General features: G+C 37.2%; 1 protein-coding gene and 1 pseudogene across 2 annotated transcripts; both read left to right on the top strand.

The window, feature by feature from the left end:
• Positions 1-3191: 3191 nt before the first annotated feature.
• LOC148847479 (beta-fructofuranosidase, insoluble isoenzyme 1-like) lies at positions 3192-8219 on the top strand. Its single transcript, XM_088950162.1, has 7 exons — positions 3192-3428; positions 5807-5815; positions 5911-6764; positions 6898-7056; positions 7180-7418; positions 7532-7622; positions 7750-8219. The coding sequence occupies exons 1-7, from the start codon at positions 3239-3241 to the stop codon at positions 7927-7929; spliced, it is 1722 nt and encodes a 573-aa protein (XP_088806288.1). The 5' UTR covers positions 3192-3238; the 3' UTR covers positions 7930-8219.
• Positions 8220-10250: 2031 nt separating this feature from the next.
• LOC148847478 (1-aminocyclopropane-1-carboxylate oxidase homolog pseudogene) lies at positions 10251-13520 on the top strand (annotated as a pseudogene). The gene is made up of 2 exons (XR_016100847.1): positions 10251-11147; positions 13396-13520. The product of XR_016100847.1 is annotated as a 1-aminocyclopropane-1-carboxylate oxidase homolog pseudogene (transcript).
• Positions 13521-14846: the final 1326 nt, after the last annotated feature.

Below are 14846 nucleotides of genomic sequence, written 5' to 3'. Positions count from 1 at the left end.
TTATAATATAACATATAATATAAAAATATCTTATATAGAAAAAACAAATGAATAGGATGAGGTTCTGCCTCATCCGGTCTTAGGCTTATATTGCAAGTTTTGAGCCAAAGGTATCAATTAGGGAAAGTAGGTCATTGAGATTTGCTAACCTTCTCCACTCCCTTAGAGAGAGAGAGATGGTTCTTGTCATTATTATTTTTGTTTAATATAATGGCATCATTGTAAGTAGACTTATTCATGGATCAGGCTTAGGCTTGACTTTTACCAAAATTTGAATGGGTTCGACCCAAAGCCCAAGCCCGAAATAATATAATGTTGGGCTTGAAACCCAACCCTTAAACATGTCTAATTGTAAATAGTTAGATGTTTTGTTGCAAGTGGGGTGAGTATGGGTCGATTCGGTTCGGTTTCATGGCAAAACTTGGATCCTACCCTATATGGGTCAGTTCTTGGTTTTTAGAACCGGAACCTACCCTATGAAGGTCGGTTCTAGGGTTGATTTTGGCCTTGATGGTTCTTAGGTTGGTTCTAGGGTCTACTTGTAAATATGATATATATAGTTTAAAACTTGATTTTTAATGGTTTAAACTCTTCCCCTTGAAGAAAAAAATGTTCTTTAAAAACTTGATTTTCAATAAATATGATATATATAGTTTAAAACTTATATTGTCTTTATTGATTAAATTGAATAAGTTAATATGTAGACTATTATTATATTGTTCAAAACTTATAATTTAAATTATCATTTTGTAAATACTACCCTTTTACATTACTTATTGTACACATTCAAATATTAATACAAAAACAAATGATTAAATCACTTAAAGTTAATATGTAGGCCTTCTCCATTGTCTTTGTAACAATGAGTACTTGGGTTCAAATTTTCACATCCCTAAAATTATTTTGGGGTTTATTTCAAGGCAAATTCAATTCCAAAGTAGGTTCCACCAAAATCGATTCCACTAAGATCAACCAAGATCGGTTCAGATATGATAAACCCCTAGACCCTAGAACCAGCTTGAGTGAAGACCAGTTTTAAGAATTTAAAACCAGACCCTACCTTATAACAAATCAGGTAGGGCCGGTTGAAGGCCGGTTTAAGATGAATTTCATTCGATTTCAGTTTAAACTTATCCCTTTATATCCCTAATTGCAAGTATGGAATGGGGGATTTCTAAATTCCATTACATACAAGAGCATTCCATTGATAGTGTTGAAGGTCATAATTTTACGCTCTAAAGCAAGGAAAAGGACAAAAAAACACAAAAATAAAATAGCCCCCGGACATGGAGCATTATTGAAGAGTAAGGTATCCATTTGAAACGATGGTAAATAAAACCGAATTAAAGTACAAAAATATGAAGCAGTTACTTTGGGATACCGTAATTATTGTGGAATAGCATTCTGCACAGAAAGACATCCACACGTTGATTCCATACAACTGCTGCACCATAATGCTCTGAAAATTTAATAAATTATCTTACTTGTAACGTCACCCTCCATTGCCGTACGTATCATGTGGACTCTAAACACCTCTACTTAGGGTAAAAACCAATGTTGACTTGGACGGTTGGACTGACTGTTTAGCTTAGAAATCTTAAAGCAATCGGTTTTGTTTTACTTTTAACTCATTCAATGTCAGAAAACTGTTGACCGGGGCAGTCAAACCATCAACTCATTTGACCCAAATAGTAATTCGTAATTTAAGAAAGTTGGAGAAAGGAGAGAAACACATAAACTTAAATCTAAGATCCAGTTTGAGACACTAATTCAGATTTGATATCCAACACAATGAGAGAGAGAGAGAAGACCACAGTATAAATATTGCAAGAAATCAATCTCAGATCTGCATCTGTTGCTGCTGCCTCACCATTGCCGTTGTCATTGTCAATGAGTGTCAAATCCTCCTCCTCCTCTTCCTTTTTTTTCCATCATTCCCTCCTTTTTTTTTCCCTCCTTTTCCTTTCTTTTTTTTCTCTTTTTTTTTTGTTGTCCTTTCCTTTCTTTCCTTCTTTTCTTTTTTTTCTTTTTTAACCGACAAGAGTCTCTTCTCCAATTCTCCTTTCTTGTATAAATATTTGCCTTAGTACAAATCCTCCAATCTCTCAATCCAGACAGTCGAACGTTGACCCAAAAACTGATAATTAGACGGGTTCCATTTCTGAGTTGGTAAAAACCCCTGATCCCAATTGGGATCTCCCACCAATAATATCCGTTTCAACACCCAACCAACTTGATTCGACGCCACACATCTAATTATGAAATTGGGGCCTACCATAAAACGTATGACCTATCAATCTATCAACCTCAATACCAGTACAGTTCCAATGGAACGTACGTGAAACATGTTATCATGCAATGCAAGCTATCATCCTCAACCCGTGCGCGATTGATGCGGGCGATCTGACACAAACCGTCGATGTCACATGCGGTTCTAAGTTCTAACAAGTGGATTACGATAAAGGTAGGGCCTACATGCGTGAAGTCAAGTCTCAAGTGTGAACTAACTCGGTAACTGCTGCTGACGGACTTCACATGGGTGGCCTTCTGTCCTTCCCTTACTAAGGGCACGCTCACATATTTCCCTCCACTCCCTCCTAATTTCAGTGGACTGAAATATCCCTATGGCCAAGCTTTGCTTGTGCTTGCCACAGAAATCTCTAGAAAAAAGGAAAGTCAGCATGCCCAACAGAAAGTTCTTATCTGCCACGTCAACAACGAACCTCGAGGTAAGGCCAATTTTGTCAAACTACAGCACAAAATGACGAAGGTGAGTTGGAGGGAGATTAAACCAATTCGAATTTCCTACCCAAAAACACATTACAGTTATATATTAGGAATATCTCTCATGAATAGTAATATATAGATAGGAGAGATATTCTTAATGGAAGGCTGTAGTGATGCGTGGATAGATATAGATAGGATTCTTGTGGGTAGGAGATTCCAAGGCAGAATAAACAGGGGCAGAAAATTTTCAAGAAGAAAACCGGAGAGAAATTGATTCTGTTACCTTGCACAGAATTTGAATCAATTCCTGAGAAATCACGTTCTTCAATTAAAATCGATTAATGACGGTCTTATCCAAATCGAAATACCTACCATAATTAACTCACCCTCTCCCTCATTTATTCGCTCTTCACCCTTCTCACTGCATGTCCATTTTTTTTTTTTATCTTCTTATCTCTTTCTTTCCACACTGTTTTATCTTTTTTCCTTCTTCACTCTTTCGTTCTCGTTAATGGCGACTTGTTCAGTTCTCTCTTGGGTTCTTATCTTCTTCTACAGCAATCTTCTGATATGGAACAATGGCGTCTTTGTCGAAGCATCTCACAGGGTCTTCCCTCAGTACCAGTCTCTCGCAGTCTCAAAAGTTAGCCAACGTTACAGAACTGGGTATCACTTTCAACCCTCCAAGCACTGGATTAATGGTACTCTCTCTCTCTCTCTCTCTCTCTCTCTCTCTCTCCAAATGAGTGGCTCTAGAAGAGAATATGGGATATGGAGGCCTGCATTGCCATATCAACCGGAAAGGAGGAAAGCTCCATTTCTGTGGTGTATTATAGCATGCATGGAAGGAGAACCCATAAGGATTCGGAGTCTCTCTGATGAATATTCAATATTCATGTCTTTGTCTGTAGGTATCTGTCTGCAAATATCCAACAGAACCCATATGGATCATTCTAACTGGGGTTGTTTATGGGTCGGGTTAGGTCGGTTTATTGGCATTTTTTCAACCGGCCTGATCTGGTCGGTTTATCTAGAAATGAAATTAAAACCGACCCAGTACTAAGTAAAATCGATCTGGTCGATTTGAATCAGTTTGGATCGGTTTTGTGAATGATTCTCTTAATGTAAACGATAAAAAATTCAAGTCTAAAAAAGCAAAAACTGGATGTCTGTAAATTAAAAATGACCGGTAGAGGCATCTCTTGTCATTTCACATTATTATTATTATTATTATTATTATTATTATTATTATTATTATTATTATTATTATTAACTTTGGATGTTAAGAAAGATCTGAGGGATTAGGTCTTTTGAAAGGGCTCTTAAATCCTTTTGCTGTATTAATCTTTTCTGAGTAGTTTGAAAATTATACTGAGTTGAATACATAATCAACCCTTAATCAATCTGAATGGTGTGGATTTTGCATGGCATGCTCTTCATGTGGACCATAAAGGTTTTCCTTGCAAAACTTTTTTGATGGGATTACACTTCTCTGACGTCGGATAGGAATCTACTTGCACCCTGCATGTAGCCACCATCTTTAGGGGTGTGATTTGGAGTTTTGAAGCAGTTAGTTTTCTGTATTTTCAGCCTTGCATGAACGCGGCGGTTACTCGGTCCCCTCTTAACTAATGATACACCTTTGTGGTTTATTAATTTGACACGTGTTAATACCCTATCTCCATAGTTAAGCTTTGATAAATGTTTTGTAGGGAGGTTATAATTGGCAAATCCCGCTTTTGATAAGAGGGACGCTAGGGTGCATTCAAACATGATCTGTGTTTGCACATATCTCACCCATAAATTCCTTAATGGGTTCGAGTTTTATTGTGGGTCTTATTCTCGTAGTTGGGTTCTGTTCTAAACTGAGCGCATCTCACACGGACCTCACAGATGGGGGCTATGACATAGATCATGCCAGAACGTGTTAAAAATGTATTTTATTATGGGTGATCATGGGTTGGCTAAGTTAATACATATGATATGGGTTACAGTCCGGGTCCATACTGGTTTTTGTGCCTATGACTTTAAATACATTTATATGATAAATACACCATAGTAGGGAGTTCAGATCGGCTCCCCTCAGAATGCACCCCAAACATGCCCCACAGCACATCTTAGAATGCGTTAAGACTTGAGACCATTTTCCGCATTTGTGATGGGGAGAACAGAGTTGTTCCCAATACACAGTTGGGATAGCTGTGGGGTCATATCCTTAAGCAATAAGCTATTTAATTCAACCATTTCAGTTGATATAAAGTGATCTCAAGAGTATATTTGCTAAGCGCCCATTTAATTCCCCATTAGTACCTTGTACTTTGGGTCTAGTATCATTTTGGTCTCCGAACTTCAAAATGTGACATTTAATATTTGAACTTTCAAAATATGACAATTAATTACCTGCCATTAACTAACTGTTAATCAGCTCTTGAGTGATATTTAACACAAATGCCCTTTGAGTGTCATCTAATTTTTTTTTATCAATTATCCAAATATTGACAAAAAAATTAGTAATCTCAAATCCTTACCTCTTCTATTCGAGAAAGTTGGGGTCACAAGAATGCCCACTCAAATGCTATTTCATTTATGCTAATAAGCCCTTTCCAATCTTTGTTGCCTTAACCCTACTAACATGATAGCCAGGTCTAGTAAGTATATATCACCTCACCTTTTTGGGGGCCAAATCCACATTATATTATAGACATTAACCCACATAAAAACTAACAAATAAATAAAAAAGGATATTCTTGCTAATACGGGGTTTTGGAAGGGACAATGTATACAACCTTACTCCTACAGATACATACAAAGAGGTTGTTTCCAAGATTTAAACCTTGATCACCCATGTCGTAAATAAAATGAAGTGCTCAGAGCTATCCACTTTTAACAATGAGATGTGAGCCATTGTATATGTATGCCATTGCTGAAGTTTTGTTCTTTCTTTCTGCTCTTTTGTCTTTATATTCTCGATTTGCTTCATTTGATACATTATTGCTAGTTGCTCAATTGCTACTGTATCTGACTTCTCTTCCTACTTTGCATTTGGCACTTGATTCCCTGCAACAAATGAACCAAACAGACCCAAATGGTAAGTTAATTTGGTCGCTTTTCCTTCTAATATTGATTCCTATTTTGTTTCTCTTGGCAATGAACTCTTTACATCCATTTGATTAAATGAAACAGGACCAATGTATTACAATGGCATCTACCATCTATTCTACCAATACAACCCCAGAGGTGCTGTATGGGGCAACATCGTGTGGGCCCATTCAGTATCAACCGATTTGATCAACTGGGCCCCGCTCGAACCGGCTCTCTACCCAACCGAACCATTCGACATCAACGGATGCTGGTCCGGGTCGGCCACAATCCTCCCGGGCAACAAGCCTGTTATCCTCTACACAGGCATCGACACGCAGAACCGGCAAGTTCAGAACATAGCGGTGCCGAAGAACCTGTCGGACCCATATCTCCGGGAGTGGACGAAGCCTGGTCACAACCCGCTGATGGTGCCGGCGGGAGACATTAACGTCAGCTCATTCCGTGACCCGACGACTGCATGGTGGGGAAATGGACATTGGAAAGTTTTGGTTGGGAACAAGAGAGGAAGAAGAGGGATGGCTCTTCTGTACAGGAGTAGAGACTTCGTAACATGGAAGAAGTCGCCTCATCCTCTGCACTCTGCGCCGGGAACGGGGATGTGGGAGTGCCCGGATTTCTTCCCTGTTTCATTGGCCGGAGAAGAAGGACTAGATGCATCAAGAACTGGGGTGAGTGTTAAGCATGTTTTGAAGGTCAGCCTTGATTCTTCGAGGTTTGAGTACTACACGGTGGGCAGATATTTCCCGGAGAAGGACCGATATATTCCTGATAACACATCTGCAGACAATGCAATGGGTCTGAGATTTGATTATGGCAACTTCTATGCGTCCAAGACATTCTTTGATGCTGGGAAGAAGAGAAGGATTTTATGGGGCTGGACTAATGAGTCTGATACTGCTGCAGATGATGTTGCTAAAGGTTGGGCTGGAATTCAGGTAATTAAATTTCTACTTAGGCCAAATGATCATTGCTTTATCACTTGTGTTTGCCTTCCTCAACTATCATTTCTGAGATAGAATAATGATGCTTCCCTTCTATTTATTCTGTGAATTTTTCTTTTTTCTTGAGACAATTCCGAGGAAACTGTGGCTTGATAAGAGTGGAAGACAGATGGTCCAGTGGCCCATCCAAGAACTTGAAGCTCTAAGGCAAAATGGAGTTCATTTGAGAAAGGTACATCTCAGAAAGGGAGGGATCGTTGAAGTTAAAGGAATAACAGCTGCACAGGTTAGTTAATTAGATATCTGTTTCTCATTTATATTTGTTTAGGTACTTCTAGCTAGCTGAGCTTCTATATTAATGGCTTAGGCTTCTCCCATGAACTCATTCGGGTGCCAATGTTCTTCACAGGCTGATGTTGAAGTCACCTTTAGTTTGCCAAACTTGAAGAAAGCTGAGCCCTTTGATCCTAGTTGGGCTGATCCACAACAGCTATGTAGTCGAAGGGGAGCTACTGTTGATGGTGGCGTAGGACCCTTTGGGTTGTTGGCATTAGCTTCCAGAAACCTTGATGAATACACATCTATTTTCTTCAGGGTTTTTAAAGCACAAGACAAACATGTTGTGCTTATGTGCTCTGACCAGACCAGGTTCATTCATATATCCATAGTGCATGCCCATCTGTTCTTATCAATTAGTATCTCTGTTGATTCACCTACTAATAACCTGATTTTTGTATGGTTCATCTTGCTACCTGAAACAGGTCTTCACTAAGGACAGAAGTATATAAACCAGCATTTGGAGGCTTTGTTGATGTAGATTTAGAAGATGGAAAGCTATCTCTAAGGAGTCTGGTATGGTTGCAACCTTTTAACTATAACCTTAATTAATTTCTGTGGATACAAGAAATGGTTTTAGATCGACGCTGGCTTTAATTTGTTTTTCTCTATCTTAAGCTTTGGTTTTAATGAACTGTTACAGATTGATAACTCTGTGGTTGAAAGCTTTGGTGCTGGAGGGAAGACATGCATTACATCTCGTGTTTACCCTATCTTAGCAGTAGCTGAGGGTGCTCATTTGTATGCATTTAACAATGGGTCTGAGCCTGTTCAACTTGTGAAGCTGAAAGCGTGGAGCATGCGGAGACCCCGGATGAATTGAATGGAAGATAGATAAACTAGGAGGATTATTTAGCTGCAAGTCTTCAAACTTGGAGATATGTGCAGGAATTTTTTATGCAGTTTTCCTGTAGTATTGTTCCACCATAAAAGAAAAATCAACTTGAAGCTCTTCTGTTGTCAAAACCCTAAAGGTTAATAGACTTTGGCTTCAAGTTTTACGTTACTTTGCTCTAGGTTTTGTTTTACTTTTGTCTTCATTGTAACAATTTGTAATTCATATGCACTTACACTAGTGCAAATAAATTTTCATGGTAACAAACAAGGCTTAAATGTATCCCTAAGTTTCTTAAAATTGCCTTTTCAATATTACTAATCTTAATCTTGTATTAAGAAGAACTAACCAAAATAAAAAGACCAATCAAAGATGGGCTTAATTGGACGGCCATCAATTCTTAACCACGACTCAAAAATCAAAACAGACCAACAAAGGGATCCAACGTCCACCTTGTGCCTGATACTTTATATCTAGTTCTGGGCCGGGGATCCAAGCATGCCAGTATTAAGTAACTATGGTTTTTCAAAAATTAAAATTTTAATTTTAGTTTATAATTTTTTTTTGTTGAAGCCAATTTAATTTTATAATCAAAATTACATATAAAACTATTATTTAGATATTAATATATTATGTTATATACATATATACATGCCATATTATCCAAGCTGGGCCGGGCCTGGAAAAAAATAGTTGCCTGGTCTTGTAAATTTGCAGGTTGGTCGGGTCATAAATGGAGGTGAATTGCGATGATTGAGCTATGGTGGTTGAGCACCCATGTTCTAGTAGAGTAGATTTGTATCACAGTCGTGTTTCTTGTGTCCAGAATGCTGATATTGGCTTTCCAGATTTTCACCAAAGGCAGCTTTAGAATGTAGTTTCTGTATAGAGCCCAACTCGAAACAAGAGAAGCCACACACAAAAACTCTCCCATGTGGGCACTATATGTAATATGTGTGTAGGGGTTTCAGATTATTTATAAACAAGGTATCTCACCTGTTTCTAGCTAGGAATTAAAGAAGACTACAAGAAAATGGACCCATACACTTTGCATCAGTCTATAAACATCAATAAAAAAGAATCCAGCAATGGATCCCAAGTGTTTGCACTCTACGTATTTGTATTGTTATTCTTTCCAAACCGAGCCTGGGTACAATGGCTGTTCAGCCTCACATTAACCCTAACACTTTATACTTCCAAAACCCTCTTCCTCTCTTAATGTGTCGGTGTTGAAAAGCCCTAGAATATGGTAATACATATTTATATAGCGAAGGTTAATGTTATAGGCATTATTGTTCTGACTTCTGAGCTCAGATATTTGAGCCGTCGAGGCTCCTCTCAGAAGGTGATCCTTTGGTTATTTTCTAATTAAGCATCGCAAAATCATCAATTAGTAAGTAGATGTAAGAATCAGAATGAAGAAACGGAAGAATTGGAAATGGGAATTTAAGATGAATAGGATGATCACAATAAGAAGGCTCTAAGATTGAATTTGGAACAAGTGTCAATGTGTCATAGATGGATTTTTTTTTTCCTTAGGGAGCGCTTGGTTTGAAGGAAAAGATGGGGAAACCTTTAAAAACATCCATCTCTCTGCCCAACCAGATATGCAAGGGCAAGTTTATAATGTAACACTTCATGCCCATTTAAATAAGCCAAAGGGGTCTGTATATATAATTTCTGCCGAATGGTGGGAGATGGTGACTTAGGGCTACTTGGTGGTCATATTAGGAAATGCAAAAACATTTACGGAAAAATACCAACCGAGGATTAAATAATTTATATACTTTTTAAGTTGTACTCAATCTGACAGTTGGCCTGTGTTTGCTTTAGGTTGTATTTGATACCATTGTCACTTCTACTTGCAAGCTTTAGAGTAGTCAATATATTCTTTTCCATGAGCCCCAAAGTGCTCCTCACACCAATCTCTCACATGTCCAAGTTGCAGATGGGGAACATCTCCCATACATTGTGTTGTCATTCATGGGGACATGCTTCCAATACACCATGGGATGGGGCTGTGAGGTCGGTGTGAGGTGAGGTACACTGAGTGAGGAGCAACAAAGAAAATCCTGATTCCTTTTCCACCACAAATACTTTGAATTATTAATACAACATTGCTTTCCACCACTCATGTGATGTCTCTACTACCACAAATGCCAATACCCAATCCAGTTTAGTGGAATTATGTAATGTGATGTGACAATAAAATTTCTGAAAAAAAGTTTCAATTTCTCAAAAAAAAAAAAAAACAGTTATATTGATAAGCTCTAAACTTTCTAATAGAAACACCAAGGATAACAAATAGGACCTTAATCAAATTAATTTTGTTTATTTGCCCTATATAAACATTTGCGCTTATACTAAAAAAGAAATTCAAACAAAGAAGCATTTGATGGAAGAAGAGAAAATGGCAGCTGCAGGTTCAACTCTGGTGTATGATCGGATGAAGGAGGTGAAAGAATTCGATGACTCAAGGATTGGCGTCAAAGGCCTTGTTGATTCTGGCCTCTCCACCATCCCCATGTTCTTTGTGCACCCACCTGATAGGCTCTCCACCTTGTCTCCTTCTTTTCTTTCTGTAGACATCCCAGTTATCAGTCTGTCCGGCATTAATTCCAGTCATCGACCAGAAATCATCAATGAAATCCGAGATGCTGCCAGTACATGGGGCTTCTTTCAAGTTGTCGATCATGGTATTTCACAAACAATCCTAGATGAGACGATTGGGGCCATCAAATCCTTCCATGAGCAGCCGGTGGAGATGAAGAAGCAGTACTACGGTCGACAAGAAAGAGGCAGTGTTTGGTATGCTACCAATCTTGATCTCTTCCATTCCAAGGCAGCCAGCTGGGGAGACACACTCCAGGTTTGGACTGGACCAAACCCACCTGAACTCGACCAAGTTCCGTCCATATGCCGGAAAGAAATGATTGCATGGGATGAGAACGTGAAGAAACTGGCTGAGACAGTGATGGAATTGTTGTGTGAAGGATTGGGCGTCAAACCAAGTAAATTGAAAGAGCTCAAGTGTTTAGAAACAAGGTCATGGGTGGGTCACTACTACCCCTATTGCCCGCAGGCAGATCTGACGATGGGATTCCCACCTCACACTGATCCAGGAGTACTAACGGTGTTGCTGCAAAATGAGATCGGAGGGCTACAAGTGGGGAGCTCTGGTCATTAACATAGGAGATTTTCTACAGGTAATCGATAATCAATCAGTCAGCTCTTTTATTCATGCATTATTGGTCTTTTAGAAAACGGAAAGAAATAAACAAAATAAATTATAAGATTTAGGTCCATTTGGTTCTCAGTTGGAATCGAAATCCTTTGGAATCTCAATGGACTACTCCCATACTTGGTTCAAATAGGAATGGAAATGAGAATTCGAATCAACAAGAATGAGATTTCATTCTCAAGAAAGAGGCAGGGAATGGTCATTCCCTCAAATGGGGGAATGTTATTCCAGCATGAATGAGAATGGGATTCCATTTTCACCCAACCAAACAGTTGGAATCGGAATGGGCTATTTGGATTCCAATTCCAAACCCCTATTCCCGTGAACCAAATGGGACCTTAATTTTTGGGTAATTGCTGAAACTTCCCCGAAAGTTTTTGAGTGTTGTTGAAACCTCCTCTAAAGTTTGATAATTGCAATCACCACCCCTAAACTTTCTGACACAATTGCAAGTAGACTCCTTTTGTTAAAATTTTAATGTCCAAAATACCCATGCAATTAGTATTGAGGCTGATTTCAACATAAAAACAATAACAATGAAAAAAGGGAATTTAAAGTTGCAACTTTACCTTTGGACAATTGATATGAAGGGCAAATTTGAAAAATAAATCAATTTCAGAAAAAAGAGATTGTAAGGGTTTGAACTAGCAATTCATATGAAGAGAAAATTTGAATAATTGTATGAGTATTTTGGACACTTTTATGCCTCTTTTTAGAGGATTTTAATTAAAAGTTTGTGTTTAAAAAAAATATTTGTTTAAAATAAATGAACTTTTTAAAATATAAATAATACTTTAATATATATAATAGAAGTAATATTATAAATAACCTAAATAATATTGCATGCTTAATATAATATATATAGGTACGTATCCGTCCCCTATCAGGTGTCCCTATTAATCCCCATCCCCACCAAAATAGTCTCCATTCCTATCCCCATCGAATTGGGGAGCTAGGCATTTTACCTAGAGGGAAGAGGACGGGGACAATTGTTATCCAAAGACTTAGTCAATAAATCGCTAACCAAATGGTTAAACTACTAAATTGTTGATCCAATGAACGGTTTATAGGCCATTTTTTATTTTGACTTTTTTTTCAAAATCTGTCAGTGTTGAAAAGCCCTATATTAATAGGGTAGATATAGACAAATGTATATAACGAAGACTACTGTTATAGGCATTGTTGTACTGACTTCTGAGCTCAGATATTTGAGCCGTCAGGCTCCTCTCAGAAGGCTATCCTTTGGTTATTTTCTAATCAAGCATCGCAAAATCAATAATTAGTAAGTAGATGTAAGAATCAGAATGAAGAAACGGAAGAATTGGGAATGAGTAAGGGTGTCAATGGACCGATTTTGATTTGGACCCCGTTCAGTCCTAAATCAATTTGAACAAATTGAATGGATCAAAAGGACGGTGGATTGGACCGATTTATTCCAAAATATTTATTAGATTGGATTGGACCTGGTCCATCTGTATATTCGATTTGGTTGGATTAAGCTAATATCTGATTTATTGATATAAGATAAGAATATAGGTGTTAATGGACCAAGTTTAGGGTTCAAACCAATCTAAATTAAAATGAATTTGAACAAATTGGACAATCCAAACATTGAATTGGATCGGTCCAAAATGGTCCAAATTATTCATTAGATTGGATTGGACGTGGTCCATTTGTAGTGGACTCACATAGGACTAGATCAGGTTGGACCAAACCCAGTCCAATTGACACCCCTTGGAATGGGAATTTATGATGAGTAGGATAACAATAGCAAAGGCTTTAAGATTGAATTTGGAAGAAGTGTTATAAAAGGATTCTATTTTTTTTTCCTTAGGCTCAGGTTGGAAGGAGTACAAACACAAATATGTACAATACAAATACATAAAAAATAATACAAAATGCAAGGTTTTGTACTCTACAAATTTGTAGTTTTACCCCTTCCAAAGCGAGTCTAAGGAACAAGTACAAATACAAATTTGTACAATGCAAAACCTTGCATTTTATATGTATTTGTACTGTACATATTTGTATTTGTACTCCTTCCAAACTGAGCCTTAGATTGCATTTGGTTTGAAGTTTGTAAGGAAACGTTTAAAAAAAATAAATAAATAAAATCATCTTTGACTCTCTCCCAATCAGATATGCAAGGGCAAATTTATAATTTAACACTCCATGCCCACTTTTGGTCACGTTTGGCAAATCTTTCCGTGCAGGTTTCAGGCTGTTTAGAAGCCCGGAAACCTGAATTTTGGGCTTTCCTCGTTTGGCAATGGAGAGGTCTATTAGAAAAAAGCTCCAGCCCATGAAAGACGCAAGCAGCTCGAATTTGGGCTTTTCCAAAAAGCTTCAAATAAAGCTTTTACAATCTTTTAGTGCCATGCGTCTTCTTCAAACGTGTGGCACGATGCACACGCTTGGGAGAAAATGAGTTATCTTTTAACAAAAAACTATTTGAATGTGCAAGTGGGACACACCAACGGTATGTGGGGCCCACATTATGTATTATGTGGGGACCACCTTAGAAAATGTATGTAGGCCCCATATACATGTCCACCAATGATATGTGAGGCCCACCTTGTAAAATGTATGTTGGCCCCACATACATGTTCACCAATGGTGTGTGGGTCTCACATTACATACTATGCATATGTTGAAATGTATGTGGGGCCTACCTTGAAAATTATTTGCAAACTCCATAATGAATGATATACATAGGTGGACTTACATATGGGGCCCATTTATGATGATTGCATGTGGGGCCCACAACTATGAAATGCACATTTAGACATATGTGGGTCCCATATGGGCTAAATGAAAGGTTTGTTGGCCCATTACAAGACATTCATATATACATAACACATATTTTCATCACATTACCAAGTGGTCTTCTAACTTTTGTGGTCTTTCCAGAGATCTATGAAAAATATTTCAACCAAACAATCTTTGCTCTTCCAAGCTCTGTTTGCAAAAGCTCACCATGTCTCAGTGTCAGATCTTGCAACTGATCTTTTAGAAAAGACTTGCCAAATAGGCACTAAACTAAAGGGTTTGGGATCATCTGATCTGGTAGAAACCACCACAGCCAATCTTTTTATATTTTTTTATTTATATTTTATGTGATTATTGGTGTTTAGTTTTTTTATAAATCATTTTTAGTTGAAATATAAAATGAGGAGCATATGATTATTATATCATTTTTTGTGATTATTTTCTACAAATTTTCTTTTATTCTAATCTTTGGCTAAATATATTTTTTGAAAAATTTCATCATTTTATGTGTTTTCTATATTTTTTCTATTTTTCTTGAAATTTATAATTTTCAGAAATTTTTATTATCACTTTCTATATTTTTCTATGATTATTGTTTTTATTTCAAATATATTAAAATTTTAATTATTATTTTATTTATTATTCTGTAATTTCTGATTTTTTGGCTAAAAAATATAATTATTTGAAAATTTTCATCATTAATTTCTACCAATTTATGCATTTTTTGCAATTTTTTTTGTATTTTCTTCAATTTTCTATATTTTTTACAAATTTTCTTTTATACTTCTATTTATTTTCTAAATTTTTTCTGCAATTTTTGATGTTTCACACGAAATATCTATGTGGTTGGAAGCACTGTTTTCTCAGAAAATGGTGCCTTTATTTTTGTTTGGAA

The sequence above is a fragment of the Nelumbo lutea genome, chromosome 6 (genome assembly GCF_056320005.1).
Source record: "Nelumbo lutea isolate HS-2025 chromosome 6, American lotus-T2T, whole genome shotgun sequence".
Taxonomy (NCBI): domain Eukaryota; kingdom Viridiplantae; phylum Streptophyta; class Magnoliopsida; order Proteales; family Nelumbonaceae; genus Nelumbo; species Nelumbo lutea.
This window is presented reverse-complemented; position numbering and strand designations above follow the sequence as displayed.